This window comes from Gekko japonicus, unplaced genomic scaffold, assembly GCF_001447785.1.
Source record: "Gekko japonicus isolate JY-2015 unplaced genomic scaffold, Gekko_japonicus_V1.1 scaffold6989, whole genome shotgun sequence".
Taxonomy (NCBI): Eukaryota; Metazoa; Chordata; class Lepidosauria; order Squamata; family Gekkonidae; genus Gekko; species Gekko japonicus.
The window spans coordinates 1-15201 of record NW_015159921.1 but is presented as its reverse complement, the minus strand read 5'-3'; the positions used below and the strand labels follow the sequence as shown (position 1 = coordinate 15201).

At 45.7% G+C, this 15201-nt stretch overlaps 1 protein-coding gene across 1 annotated transcript; it reads left to right on the top strand.

The window, feature by feature from the left end:
• Positions 1-2212: 2212 nt before the first annotated feature.
• LOC107108072 (thaicobrin-like) lies at positions 2213-4504 on the top strand (the record flags this gene model as incomplete). Its single annotated transcript, XM_015408462.1, has 2 exons — positions 2213-2285; positions 3469-4504. Coding segments are annotated over 2 exons (588 nt in total), but the record flags the coding sequence as incomplete, so codon positions are not given.
• Positions 4505-15201: the final 10697 nt, after the last annotated feature.

Here is a 15201-nt window from a genome sequence, read left to right as displayed (position 1 = left end):
TCCCCTCCTGTCCTGTTGCTCTCCAGTCTGTTCTGCCCTTCTCCCCACGGTCCTTTAAGGTGGTTTTCCCCCCCCCTAATTGGTAATTGACTAATCACTAAGGTAAAGGTAAAGGTTTCTCTTGCTCAAAAGCCAGTCGAATCTGACTCTAGGGGGCGGTGCTCATCTCCGTTTCCAAGCCGAAGAGCCAGCGCTGTCTGAAGACTTCTCCATGGTCATGTGGCCAGCATGACTAAATGCCAAGGCGCATGGAATACTGTTACTTATTTATCTACTTGCAGTTTCTTGCTTTCAAATGACTAGGTTGGCAGGAGCTGGCACTAGAGACGGGAGCTCACTCTGTCATGCGGCACTCGGATCTCGAACTGCCAAGCTACTGACCTTCTGGTCTGCAGCTCAGCGTCTTAACCTCTGAGCCACCGCAGCCCCATTGACTAATCACTAACACAGGTTAACAGTATGAAAATCTGTTTCCATGATTTAGAATTGTCATTAAAAAAAAAAATCATTGCATAGATATAAGGGGAGTTTAATACTTCTAATAGCTCGAGCTAGAGCTGTGAAGGCCCGGAAAAAATCCGGGAAAATTCGGGGAAAAAACGGCTTTTTTTCCATTTTTTTCCTGAAGCCTTTTTGCTTTTTCCAAAAAATTGGAAAAATTGAAAAAAGGGAAAAAAGGAAAAAAATGATTATGGAACATTTTATTTTAACATGATGAATAAAATATTTTAAGACAAGGTGTTCAAACATTTTCCAAATCATTTCTAATATATATGGTATCAGATTGATCTAATTTCTGTGCACTGAGGACAAGCAAGTCCTAGGTTACAAACTGAACCCTCCAATCCAAGAACAAGATGCATTTCTTCCTTTAGGAGGTGCGATTGTCAGAAGAAGAAAAAAGTTTCAGTTTTGTTTTTGCATGTGGGTGGGTATTCTGTTTGAAATAATTGTTTGGACACACTATATTTTTAATATGCTAGTTGTGATAATTTCATGCCAAGTAAAAATGTCCATAGTCATATTTTATGTTCCTAAAGTAACAGAATGACTTTCAATCTAGAAAAGACAAAAGAAATGCTAATGTAGCATATTTTTCAATTTGTCCAAAAATTTCCGTTTTTTCCCCAGAAAAAAACGGGGGTTTTCCCGAGCTTCAAAATTTCCGGAAATTTTACATCTCGCCTCGAGCACAATAACATTATAATGACCCACTGCCATGATTTTAAAAAAAAAAGTCTAGCCCTTTTTTTTGGGGGGGGGGGGTTGTGGTTTTTTGGTATTTTTGTATTGTATATGTGCTTGTGTGTGCACCTGGAAGTCATGGCGACCTCTGGTGACTGACCCCTACTGGGGGCCTGTAGGATATTCAGAGAGGTGGCTGAATAAAGCCTGCCCCTGTCCTCCCGACTGCTGGTATTCCAAGGAGGTCTCCCACCCAAGTCCTTCCCAGACTCGACCGCTCTTAGCTTCCGAGATCTGAGAAGATCGGGCTTTTCTGGGCTAGGGCAGAGAAATAAGGGATTCACCTTCCCTTTTGTATCTCCACAACATGAAAGTTTGGACACTTTTTAAAATAAAAGCTGGGAATTCGGAGGAACTACTAGTAGCATAGAAAGTAGTGGGGAGGGGGAATAGCACCCACTGGGAGGAGGAGGAGGCAAGGAAAAGGTGGGACATTCAGAAAGGCACACTTTCCTATCCACACAGCATGAAAAAACACCTTTTGACTGCCATCATTCCAAAAAGATTGTATCAAACGGGATTTGGGAAAGTGCAGGGGAAAGCAGTGGAAATCCCAGAACATGGAGGCTTAGGTGACAACAAAGCCCACTCCAGTTTGATACCAAACCAGAACAATATCTCTGTGCAGAAACATCCTAAGCTTCTCTGGATTGGATTCTTGGGCTGCAGTCCTTAGCATACTCTCCGTGAAGCGAGTCTGAAGCAACTCAAAGCAGTCGACTTCTGGATAGCTATGTTCAGAATCACTCTTTGTCTGCTTTAGTGGTTAAGAGTCAGTTTGCCAATTGTGATCCATTTTTCCTTTCTGCTCTCAGTCCAACATCAGCCATAATTAGGAACAAGGAGAAAAGTCATATTAAGTGTAAACAAATTTGAATATTTACAGACCAGTAAAATTTGGGGGAGAATTCATCCCTGAAGTGGCTGCTACTTAACCCTTCAGCTAAAACTGAGAAAAAAAGGTTAACTAATCGTCTGCTTGTTTTCTGTTCCATTCACTTCCTCAGACAATCTGGATTCTGGACTTCACCTGCAGAAAGGTACATTTCCTGCACAAATCAGTTATTTCTAAACTAAAAGGCTTCCCCTCACACACTGAGTTCTTCTACTTGGGCTTTTCTCCAGTAATAAGATTCCTGGGACACTCCTGTTTTGTCCCCCAATACCTCTGAATGTGGGGGTTCCCTTTAGCCACCAGGGCAAGCAACCGCTGACAGACTTGTCCTCCATGAATCTGTCTAATCCCCCTTTTAAAGCCATCTATGTCTGTGGCCCTCACTGCATCCTCTGGCAGCAAATTCCATGTTTCACACTCATTGAGTAAAGAAGTATTTCCTTTTGCCCTGTCGATTGTAGCATGCTCCCTGAAGCCCCTGGTTCTCTCTAAAAGTCACAGGCTTCTGGTTCACGCGCAGAGTTTCCAGGGAATGTAAATCCCACTCTCCTTCCATCCCCCCAGTTCCCTATGCTGTGAAGTACAGGAAATATTATGGGGGGTGTTTTTGGTTTTGCTTTCTGGGGGACACCTGGAATGATGGGAAAGAAAGGATATATACCTTTAAAAAACAAATAATTACAGGGTTTGGAGGAGGATATTTTTTTGTGACTCCTTCATCAACCTGCCATTAGCTTTTGCTGAGATTTCAGGCCCATTCCAATCGGAGAAATCTTGAATGTAGCCCTTGAAAATCCTAATGAATTGAGCAGAAATGTCAATCTTGGGATATCTCTAGGATCAGGACTTGATCTGCTTTGCAAGTTCAACCCATTATTTCATGGGCAAACGTTCATGCAATCAGGGTGTTTTGTGTTAAGTGCTCTTCCACATGTGATTTTTCATTTTGTTCCTAAAGGTGGATGAGATACACAGTGATCTGTGCTTCTTTCTCAGGGTGCTTCTCTGATAGAGGTTAGGTGGGACTGGCTTAATTCACCTGGGTTCTCACTGTCTCTCCAAGGCCAGGAAGCCTGTTCTTCCTTCCATAGGTCAGGGGAAGGAAGGAGAGCCTGTGCAAATCCAACCAAGGGTTAAAATTAAAAAGAAGAGAAGGGAAACAGAATAAGCCGCAGTGGGGGAAATGTCTAAACAACCAACCAGGTCAGGGAGGTCCACAGGGAACGGACATACCTGGGACACTAACAATACTGTCAGGTGGGGGTGGCAAAGAACTCTGCCATTCAGCTGAATCTGCTCCTTTTCTCTCTCCTCCCTGCCCCCAACAGCAAATGTGACTCTGGATCTAGACACAGCCCATCCCCAACTCATCCTGTCTGAGGATCGGAACAGTGTGAGACGAGGAGAAAAGGCTCAAGATCTGCCCCACAGTCCTGAGAGATTTGACAAATATTCCTGTGTTCTGGGCCGTGAGGGATTCACAGCAGGCCGCCATTTCTGGGAAGTCCTTGTGGGAAGTGAGGAAGGATGGACAGTGGGGGTGGCCAGAAAGTCTGCGAGGAGGAAGGCATGCGTAACCTACAATCCTGAAGAAGGGTTCTGGGAGGTGGGGAGGTGGGGGGGCAGCTACAAGGCTTCTGAAAAAGACCATGATCCTCCCCTGACCCTGAGTGGGGAGCTCAAGAGGATCCGAGTGTGCCTGAACTACACTGCAGGGAGAGTGGCTTTTTTCGACGCTGACCAAGTAGCCCTTCTCTACGAGTTCTCTGGAGCCTCCTTCTCTGGAGAGACCCTCCTGCCCTTTTTTTTTGTGTATTTAGAAGGTCACCTCCAACTCTGTTAAGGCAGTCATTTTGCACAAGGACCACTAAGAAAAATGATATTACTTAAGTTTCCTGTTTTTTAGCTCTGTGGAGGTCTTCTCCAGGCTCCCAATCAGCAAAACTGATACATAAAATTGAGTCTGCTTTTTCCTCAATTTTCCAGCATTCCTTCTTTTTTTGTAGTTGATTTCAGAAAGAGAGAATGCCCCATTTCACTCATTAAATAATAACAGATCTGGACTAAAAGAGAGGTCTACACAGACTAGCAAGCTTCTGCTAACCCCCATAAGCCATAATATAAACCTTCTCCCGCCCCCAATCTCTGCCAGCTGTGGAGAGGAAGATCCCCCCCCCATTTTTACTTCTGGACTGAAAACTAGATAAGAGGTGTGGAAAGCATGTGTCAGATATCCCACACCCTTTCAAGTTTTGTTCAACACAGCTGTGGGGCAGATGTGGAATAAGGGAGCAATGTCAGTGTTGGGGTGTTTTACCCTTCCCCACCCCATCCCTTATTTCTGATGTAAAATTTCCTCCTTTGGCCACCACCAGTTCATTGCATGTGTGTGCGTGGAGGCTGTTTTCATTGTGTTGAGATGCCTGTTTGTATTAAAGGTTTGTCTTCCTGTTGTTTCATTTGAAAACATACTTGTGGGAGGGAGTCCTGGGAAGGTTGGGGAATGTGAACAGATAACATCAGAGCAAGTGACACAAGTTAATGGGGAAGAAGGCATCAGGGTCTCTTCATTTTGACAGACAAGGTGACCAAATGGCACAGGGCAATTCCTCAGTCCAAGACAAACTGCTATTTTCTTCCGGGCAGGTCCTTTCTTCCCCCTCTTGAACAAACTTTCTCCCAGTAACACTCACTTGGCAGTGATTTAATGCTCCTTCCTGCATAGAAGTTAAAACCATTTGAAATTTGAGTTCTTTGATTACCACTCTCTGGCCCTCTCGTTAAAACAAAGTTTCTTAGTTACTGCAGAGCAAAAGCAGTTCCCCCGTTAACTGTCAGAGGCTCAAGAACCTCAGAAAGCTGCCAGGAGAGTACAAAGGCTGGACCCTCAGTGGCTCCAAAGACCGAGGAGGATGGGCAGCACCCTTGAGGTAGGCAAGTCCTTGGGAAGCCACAGCCTGAAATCCAGGACAGCCCCTTGCAGGATTGGAATCCCTGAGAGGTCCTGAGGGACCCCAGGCAACAGGGCCAGAAAAACCAGGAGCCGGGGCCTCCCAGTGGGACCCCTATCAGGCAGGAACCCAAAGGCCTCTGGGAAAACCGGACAGCGGGACAGATGGCATCCACAAGGCAGGTCATCGAAGGGAGAAACACCTGAAAATCCAGGACAGCATATCATACTCCAGACCTGAGTCCACAAGAATCTTGAAGTTAGCCGCCTTTTCTCTTAGCTCAATTATAGTCTTGAGCCGACTAGTGTCAGGTGATGGTGACAATCCAATCAGGACATGTTATTGCTGGAATCCTCTAGAAGATTACATCACTCCTGCTTCCCCTTCCCATCCTGTGGGCCCCAGGTTCTCAAGAAGAGCCAGTTATCACATTCCTAACTCTGCCCTTGAAGATGATAAGGGCCATGGAAACAGCCCCATTACAGCCCCATTACTAACACCTTGCAAGATGGAATAGACCTCTTAGTATTCACATTAACTGTTGGGAGGAATTGGGGTGCTGTACCTCACAGGCTTCGTGTGTACCCTCCATATGTATGGGACCTGCAAGCATTTTCAGCTTTTCTTCACATTTCAGTCCTATTGCATTAATTTTATGTTCAACACCCTAAAAACAGCATTAATAAACTTCCTTGTTTGCCCTATAATCTTTTCCTTCATGCGCCCTAGAGGGCACTGCGTGCCTCCCTCAAAAGTGGCCACAAGAACCAGACATTTTTGCTCAGAAAGTTCCCAACCAGTAGTTCAGCCAGTGTCTGCAGCTGGCATTTTTAAAATAATTTTTATTTTATTTAAATTATTTCTATGCTGCCTTTCCAACCAAATAGGGTCCCCAAACAGTAGGTGTCAAACCTCTCTAGGCAGCATGTATACCAGCGGTTCCTGGGCAGCACCACTGTGGCAGAAAGACGAGTGAGATAAGAGGAAAACTTCATGCACTGAAAAACTCATCCTGTCTCACCTCAGTCTGAACAAAACAGTATTGGATGAATGAGTGGCAATGCTGTGGGGAGACAGGCCCTCACCTCACCATGGGGAATGAGGGAGTTACTCAGTCGAGGGGTGCCCCCAAGCCACTAGACCCCAAGAAGGCGCCTCTTCTTCCACACTCCACTTTTCGTAGGGTACGCTGCAGATATCGCCAGATATTTTCTCAGAGGTCTGTCCTGCCTGAGGAACTGCAGCTGGGCTCACAGGGAGACAAGGAGCTGCCTTCTACTGAATCAGACCATCGGTCCATCAAGATCAGGATCTACTTGAATGGGCAGCAGCTCTTCAGGAAGGCCTGCTTGCATATGGGCTCCCCGAGGCCCTATAGCTTGAAGGCGCTTGCTCTCCTTTGGCCAGGTTCATGGGTATTTATGTGGTGCTGAATGGCTCCTTAGGAGGGATGTGACTCACACCAACTTGTTTCTTCTCACCTTTCCTCCAGCTAACCAGCAAGGAGCACCGTGTCCCAACCCAACCATTACACTCAGAGGCTGAAATTTTTGATATTACAGTCCTAGGGTGGAGGGCATTTCACCACACACATGTGGCTGTTCTATTACAGGAAGAATTGACTAAGTGAGGAAACCATCAAACCTTGCTCAGTAGAGTCTTGAAAACCATGCCAGCATGTTTCCAGAAGTCAGGATAATGTGATGAGAAAGGACTTTTGGAGCTTCCAAGGAAAGGAGGAATTGACTCCTTTCTTCTCCCCAGCAGCTGGAGATGCCCACACAATGCCAGCCACCTTTTATTTATTTTTACAGTGTTGCCCCTGTGCATGGCACTTGGTGGAACAGAGGAAAACAGGTTCCTGCCCTGAGGAGATTACAGTCTAAATATTGCCATGAGGGAGGGGAGGTGGAGGAAAAACAGATAGAATAGGTAGTCATTAGAAGAATGTTGTACGGAAGGAGTCTTAGAAAGTACTACTTCTCAGCTTTCATTTTTTTAATGTGCAGCCAACACCCTTCCCCATGTAACTGCACAATTAAAAGGGCTAGAATTACTTTTTAAAAGGTAGGGTTGCCAGCCTCCAGGTGGGGCCTGGGGACGCCCCCCTTCCCCACTCCAAGGGGGGGGGGGGGGGGGAGAACCCTAACAGCATAGCTTGCAATCTATTAGTGGAATGAGCAAAAGTCCAGTAGCACCTTAATGTCTAACAAAATTTGTGGCAGGGCATGAGCTTTTATGAGTCACTGCTCACTTCTTCAGAAACGGCTAGAATGTGAGTCCATCTGTCCTTATACTTTGGAGACTGAAGTGATTTCAGACGCCAAATGACAATAGCAGGCACTGCTAATGAGAGAAGAAACCTAGGTCTCAGTTCAGTCCAGGAGGATGCATTGTCTTGGGCTTCATTATCAGCTGGAATTCAGCAGTCTCCCAAATCGCCTTTTGACATTTCTTTTTAAGAGAACTGCTACTCTTAGGTCAGCAACTGAATGTCCTGGAAGGTTAAAATGTTCCCCCACTGGTTTTTGAATACTGTGGTTTCTAATAGAAGTAGAAAGAGTAAGAGTCCAGTAGCACTTTAAAGACTGACAAAATCTGTGGTAAGGCATAAGCTTTTGTGAGTCACTGCTCACTTCTTCCAACATGTCCATTTCTTTACATCCTCCTGAACTGAATCGTCCTGGACCAAATTGAGACCTAGGTTTCCTGTCTCATTACCAGTGCTGATATATCTACATCTACATGTCACACCTAATCCAATCAAGCCTGCTATTACCATTTGGCATCTGAAATAATTTTTATAACTTTATATATTTGGTTCCTTGTGCTACATTACACAGCACACGAGGCCCAGCCCAACAAAGTGACATTTATGTCAGATCTGGCCCTCATAACAAATGAGTTTGACACCTCTGACCTAAAGGGTACTGCACACTTTGAGCTTAAACTACCAGCCAATGACAGCCCTAAGCTGGTGGCATATGCAGATGCTGACTGGAGAGACCTAGAAGAAAGAAAATCCACCAGTGGTCACATATTTTTCTTTGGAGAGGGGGCTGGTCAAGTAAGCAAGATCTATCACTGAAGCAGAATACGTATGAAGTGGTATCAATATATGCAGCTGAACAGTCAGAGTATGTCAAATGCTAACCCCTTGCAAGGAAAAAACTTTGTAGGTTGCTATAAACTTTTGACTGATCCTCAGTGACTACGTTTGGCTTTTTCTCCCCTTCCAAGTGTTAATTACTTCCTTGGAGTCATGACACACATGACCAGTGGACAGAGGGAACCTGCTTAACATTCCTATGGAAGCCAGCTGCCTACTTATCTGACAATGGATTGTTCACAAAGTCAAGCTTTTTATACATTTTAAAGGGCGATCCTATGCATGTATACCCTCTTTAAGCATGTATACCCAGAAGTTAGATCTACATCAATGGTAGAACATCTACATCAGATGCAGAAGGTCCCAGGTTCAGTCCCCAGCATCTCCTGTTGAAAGGATCAGGTAGAGGAGGTGATGTGAAAGACCTCCACCTAAGAAAGCCACTGCCAAGCAGAGCGGAAGACAATACTGACCTTGATGGTCTAATTCAGTATACGGTAGCTTCATGTGTCCGTCCATCCCCAGAAAAAGGTTCTAAGCTCCCAGCTCCAACAACAGTAGAATTCAGCTTTAAACATGGGAAAGCATGTAGTTTGTTCAGCATCCAGCCTAACCGAGAGCTCTGGAGAACTCAAACGTTTGCACAATCTTCTGTGCAATAAGTCTGATTTGCAAGCCCTTCCCCTAATTCCAGATACACAGGGGCTGGCTGAGGTTCAACAGTGGTGGGGAGAGACAGCCCCACATGTTGAGGCATGTTAATATTACTCATATCTTATCGTAAGTATGTTTGGTGGGACAGCATAAAATATTCATAGTTTGGCGTCGAGTAGCAGCTTGGAGACCAACAAGATTCTTCGGAGAATAAGCTTTTGAGAGTCAAAGTTCCCTTGGTCAGGGTGTCTGATGAAAGGTACTTTAACTCTTGAATGCTTATACCCACTATACTCTACATTAGTCAGGCCTCACTTCAAAAAGGATGTGGACGGAATGGAGCGGGTGCAGAGGAGAGTGACGAGGATGAATGGGGGTCTGGTGACCAAGCCCTGTGAGAAAAGGCTGAGGCGCTTGGGAATGTTTAGTCTGGAAAAGAGGAGATTGAGGGGGGACATGATGGCTCTCTTGAAGTATTTGAAGGGCTGTCACTTAGAGGAGGGCAGGGAGCTGCTCCTGTTGCAACAGAGAATAATAGGACTCACAAGAATGGGTTTAAAATAAGGGCGGGAAGGTACCAGCTGTATATTAGGAGAAACTTTTTTACAGTCAGACTTGTGCAACAGTGGAATGTGCTACCTAGGGAGGTGCTGAGCTCCCCCTCACTGGCAGTCTTTAAGCAGCATCTGGACAAACACTTGTCAGGGATGCCCTAGGCTGATCCTGCATTGGGCAGGGGGTTGGACTAGATGGCCTGGATGGCCCCTTCCAACTCTGTGATCCTGTGACCCTGAAGAATCTTGTTGGTCTCTAAGATGTTGCTGAACTCGAACCCAGCTGTTCTACTACAGACCAACATAGCTAGGCTCTGAAACGCTAAAATATTAATGCAACTCTTCTGGTTAATTGTGAATTTGGTTCTCTGCAAGCCACAGAATGAGGAGCTGCAGTGGCTCAAGTGGTTAAGACGCTGAACTGCAGGCTGTGGAAGGTCGGTAGTTCAGCAGTTCGAGACCTGAGTGTGCCGCATGACGGAGTGAGCTCCCGTCTCTAGTTCTAGCTCCTGCCAACCTAGCAGTTCGAAAGCAAGAAATTGCAAGTAGATAAATAGGTACCACTTTGGTGGGAAGGTAACAGTGTTCCGTGTGCCTTGGTGTTTAGTCATGCTGGCCACATGACCACGGAAACGTCTTCGGACAGCATTGGCTCTTCAGCTTTGAAACGGAGATGAGCACCGCAACCCTAGAGTCGGATTCGACTGGCTTTCGAGTAAGGGAACCTTTACCTTTAAGCCACAGAATACCACTGTTCTGGAGGTTTTCAGTAGGTGCTTCAGGTTTTTGATTTCTTGCATTTAACTTGACTACTTGAGTTCTTTTGTTTTGAAGCTGTAATGCAGGAGTCTTATTAGTGAGAAAAACCCCTATGATATAGTTGGCCAAAGGGGAAGCCCTCGCAACCAGGTAGGAGAGCCCTTTTATAGTCTGGGTGGGGGAGCTGGAAGGGAAGGTCGGGGTGGGACTGATGAGGCCTGTTTTGGCGAAGGCTGAAGAGATGAGGGATGAACTTTAGGGAGACAGAGACTGTAAGGACTAGCAGCCCAACCTTGTCCCAGGGCCAGGACAGACCAGTCCCACAGGGAGACCCCCTCAAGCCCAAACCACAGGCATGAGAGCTCCCTAAAATTTATGCAAACATGCCTCTCTGAGGCTGATTCATCTCAAACGTATTATGAACAGCTGTTAGACACTCACAGCACAAGCTGTAAATATAATTGATGTTTATTAAACTAAATTTTTAAAAAATCAGACTTCAGTTGTCAGTATGGTTACCAGGTCCCCTTGCTGCTATCACTTGCCCCAGAGCCCCTAGCTATACCTTGTGGCTAATAGCCACTGATGGACCTCTGCTCCATATGCTTATCTAATTCCCTTTTGAAGCCGTCCATGCTTGTAGCACCCACCACTTCCTGTGGCAGTGAATTCCATGTGTTAATCACTCTTTGGGTGAAGAAGTACTTCCTTTTATCCGTTCTAACCCGACCGCTCTGCAGTTTCATGGAGTGCCCACGAGTTCTTGTATTGTGAGAAAGGGAGAAAAGTACCTCTTTCTTTACCTGCTCTTTCCCATGCATAATCTTATAAACCTCGATCATGTCACCCCTCAGTCGTCTTTTCTCCAAGCTAAAGAGCCCTAAGCGCTTTAACCTTTCCTCATAGGGAAAGTGTTCCAACCCTTTTATCATTCGAGTTGCCCTTTTCTGCACTTTTTCCAAAGCTATAATATCCTTTTTAAGGTGTGGTGCCCAGAACTGCACACAGTATTCCAAATGAGGTCTCACCATTGATTTATATAGGGGCATTATTATATTGGCTGATCTGTTTTCAATACCCTTCCTAATAATCCCCAGCATAGCATTGGCCTTCTTTATTGCAGTCACACACTGTCTCGACATTTTCAGTGAGTTATCCACTACAACTCCAAGATCTCTCTCTTGCTCAGTCTCTGCCAGTTCAGACCCCATCAATGTGTATTTATATTTAGGATTTTTGGCTCCAATGTGCATCACCTTGCACTTGGCCACATTGAACCCCATTTGCCATGTTGACGCCCACTCGCCCATCCTTGACAGATCCCCTTGGAGTGCCTCACAATCCTCACTGGTTTTCACCACCCTGAACAACTTTGTATCATCCGCAAATTTAGCCACTTCACTGCTTACTCCCATCTCCAAATCATTAATGAACAAGTTAAAAAGCAGTGGACCAAGTACTGATCCCTGCGGTACCCCACTGCTTACCACCCTCCACTGAGAAAATTGCCCACCTACACTCACTCTCTGTTTTCTATGAACTAGCCAGTTTTTGATCCATAAAAGGACTTGTCCTTCTATCCCATGATTTTTGAGCTTACTTAGGAGCCTTTGATGAGGAACTTTATCAAAAGCTTTCTGGAAGTCAAGGTAAATAATATCTATTGGATCCCCCTTGTCCACATGTTTGTTCACCCCCTCAAAGAACACTAACAGGTTAGTGAGACAAGATCTTCCCTTACAGAAACCGTGCTGAGTCTGCCTCAATAGGTTTTGTTCATCTATGTGCCTACTAATTCTTTCCTTAATAATGGTTTCCACCAATTTACCCGGTATCGACGTCAGACTGACTGGCCTGTAATTTCCCGGATCTCCTCTGGAACCCTTTTTAAAGATGGGAGTGACATTAGCTACCTTCCAATCCTCAGGAATGGAGGCAGATTTTAAGGAAAGATTACATATCTTTGTCAGGAGATCTACAAGTTCACATTTGAGTTCTTTCAGAACTCTCGGATGTATGCCATCTGGGCCTGGTGATTTTTCAGTTTTTAAGTTGTCTATCAGTTTTAGGACCTCCTCTCTCGTCACCTCAATCTGACTCAGGTCTTTCAACACCCCTCCTGAAATCAGTGGTTCTGGAGTGGGCAAGCACTTCTCATCTTCCACAGTGAAGACGGAGGCAAAAAATGCATTTAGCTTCTCAGCCATTTCCCTATCATCCTTCAATACTCCTTTTACCCCTTGGTCGTCCAAGGGCCCCACTGCCTCCCTGGCTGGTTTCCTGTTTCTAATGTATTTGAAGAAAGTTTTATTGTTGGTTTTTACGTTTTTTGCTATATGCTCCTCATATTCCCTTTTTGCCTGCCTGACCTCAGACTTGCATTTTATTTGCCATAGCCTGTGTTCCGTTTTATCAGCCTCACTGTGACTAGCTTTCCACTGCTTAAAGGAATTCTTTTTACTTTTTACAGCCTCCATTACTCTGTTTGTTAACCATGCAGGCTTTTTCCTATACCTGTTTGTGCCTTTCCTAACCTGCGGAATATATATTTTTTGAGCTTCTAGGATCGTAGTTTTAAATAGATCCCAAGCTTCCCCAATTGTTTTGACCCTTTCTACTTTTCCTTTCAGTTTCCTCCCCACGTGTCCCCTCATATCAGAGAAATTACCCCTTTTAAAGTTAAAAATGGTTGTGTGAGTCTTTTTGGCCAATTCTCTATTTGTACAAATGATGAACTCAACAACATTATGATCACTGTTTCCAAGTGGTGCAATCACTTTTACATCTCTCACCAGGTCTTGAGTGTTACTTAGGACCAAATCAAGGATCGCCTCTCCCCTGGTAGGTTCCGTGACCATCTGCTCCATAGCACAGTCATTTAGAGTGTCTAGAAACTCAATCTCTTTTTCCCGGCTAGAACACATATTGACCCAATCAATGTGTGGGTAGTTAAAATCACCTATTATTACACAGTGTTTTTGTCTAGTTGCTATCTTTAAGGCATTCATCATTTTATAATCCTCCTCTATCTTTTGATCTGGTGGGCGATAACAAACTCCCAGTGTTAAGTTTCCTTTTGGCCCCCCTATTTCAACCCATAGAACTTCCAGAAGCGAATCCAATTCACTTAGCCTCTCAATCTTTCTAGACTTTATACCCTCTCTGACATACAGAGCTACCCCACCTCCAACCCTTCCCCCCCTATCCTTCCGATATAATATATAACCAGGAATCACTGTGTCCCACTGATTTTCCTCATCCCACCAAGTTTCAGAAATACCCACAATGTCTATTTTTCCCTCCGACACCAAGCACTCCAACTCCCCGATTTTACCTCGGACACTTCTAGCATTTGTATAGAAACAGCTGTAATTTCCCTTACAAGTTAAGCCTGCATCCTTCCTCTTGCTATCTCGAGTCGTTGTCCGGCAGTCCATGTCACCAGCCATGGCCTCTGTGGACAATTTCAATCCACCTCCCTGTAGAAAAGCAACCGGTACCCCCTCACCTCTCTCAGATGAGCCAACCCGAACCAGAGACTTTTCATCTCCTGTCGGCTTTCCCCCAATATTCAGTTTAAAAGCTGCTCTGCCACCTTTTTGATTTTAAGTGCCAGCAGCCTGGTTCCTTCTCGGGACAAGTGGAGACCGTCTCGCCTGTACAGCTCCCTTCCACCATCCTGCTAGATTTAAAGGGGCATCCAGCTGGTCGGTGGGCCACTGGTCCTGCCGATCTGCTGAAGCCCCGGGAACACCCGTCCCCCTTTGCAAACCCCTGGGGTGCCCAGGAGCGAAATGGCTTCCCCCCGTCGGAGGTACCTGCAAATGTGGAGCCAAAGGAGACTTTTCCACCCCAAATTTCGCCTTCCGCCCAGGCCGCTTCTCTGGTTTTGCTTTTGCAGCTCTATCGCCGGGGCGGTTCATTCCACGTCGTCTAAGAGTCATTTGCAGGAAGGGAAACCGAAACTAACGCTGGTCTCTCTTTCCACTTCCTCATGGCGGCTGAGGGTCCGGTGAAGGAGCTCTGGGAGGAAGCCTCTTGCTCCATCTGCCTGGACTTTTTCAGGGACCCGGTGACCATCACCGAGTGCGGCCACAACTTCTGCCGAGCCTGCCTGACCCGCAGCTGGGGGGAGTCGGGGACCGCCGGGCCTTCCTGCCCCCAGTGCCGAGGCAGAGCTCAGCTGAAGAGCCTGAGGCCGAACCAGCAGCTGGCCAACTTCGTGGAAATCGCCAAGAAATTCAGCCCTTTGGAAGGGAAGGGGGGAGTCTGCGAGAAGCACCAGGAACCCCTGAAGTTCTTCTGCAAGGACGATGAAGCCCCCGTCTGCGTGGTCTGCGGCGTATCGCAGGAGCACAGAGATCATGAGGTGGTTCCTCTGGAAGAGGCTTTCCAAGAAAACAGGGTGAGAAATCTCTGGGGGCTTTCTTGCGTTCTTGTGTGTGGCTCAAAACTTAATTTTGGTGAAAAGATCTCTCAAGCTTAGCGTTGTTCCCACTTGCTGGCTGGAAACGTTTAATGTAATGTGATACCAAATACATAATATAATATTATTTACTCATTCCTCCACCCCCCACCCCGTCAGCCACAAAGTGGCTTGCAAAGCAGCAGCTAGTAATAAATGGATGTAAAAAGGTGTTTGAGGAGGGGGTTTTCATCGTAAAAAGGGGGGCTGGCTACCAGCTCTTCTCTTCCTCACCCCATCCTATAAGAACATAAGAGAAGCCATGTTGGATCAGGCCAATGGCCCATCCAGTCCAACACTCTGTGTCACACAGTGGCAGGTCTGGGTAAAAGTTGGATTTACATGGATCCTCATGAATTCATATGATTTTTACATTGAAACAAAATAAAATCACCATCATATTGTAGGCCATGTGTTAGTCTATAGGGGGCACCACAAAAATCACACATCCACAGATTCGTGGCACCACAGCAGCTCAAAAACATGATTCTAAAGCATAGATCCTCATGAATTAATATGATTTTCACACTGAAACAAAAGAAAACCACCATCATACTGTAGACCATGTC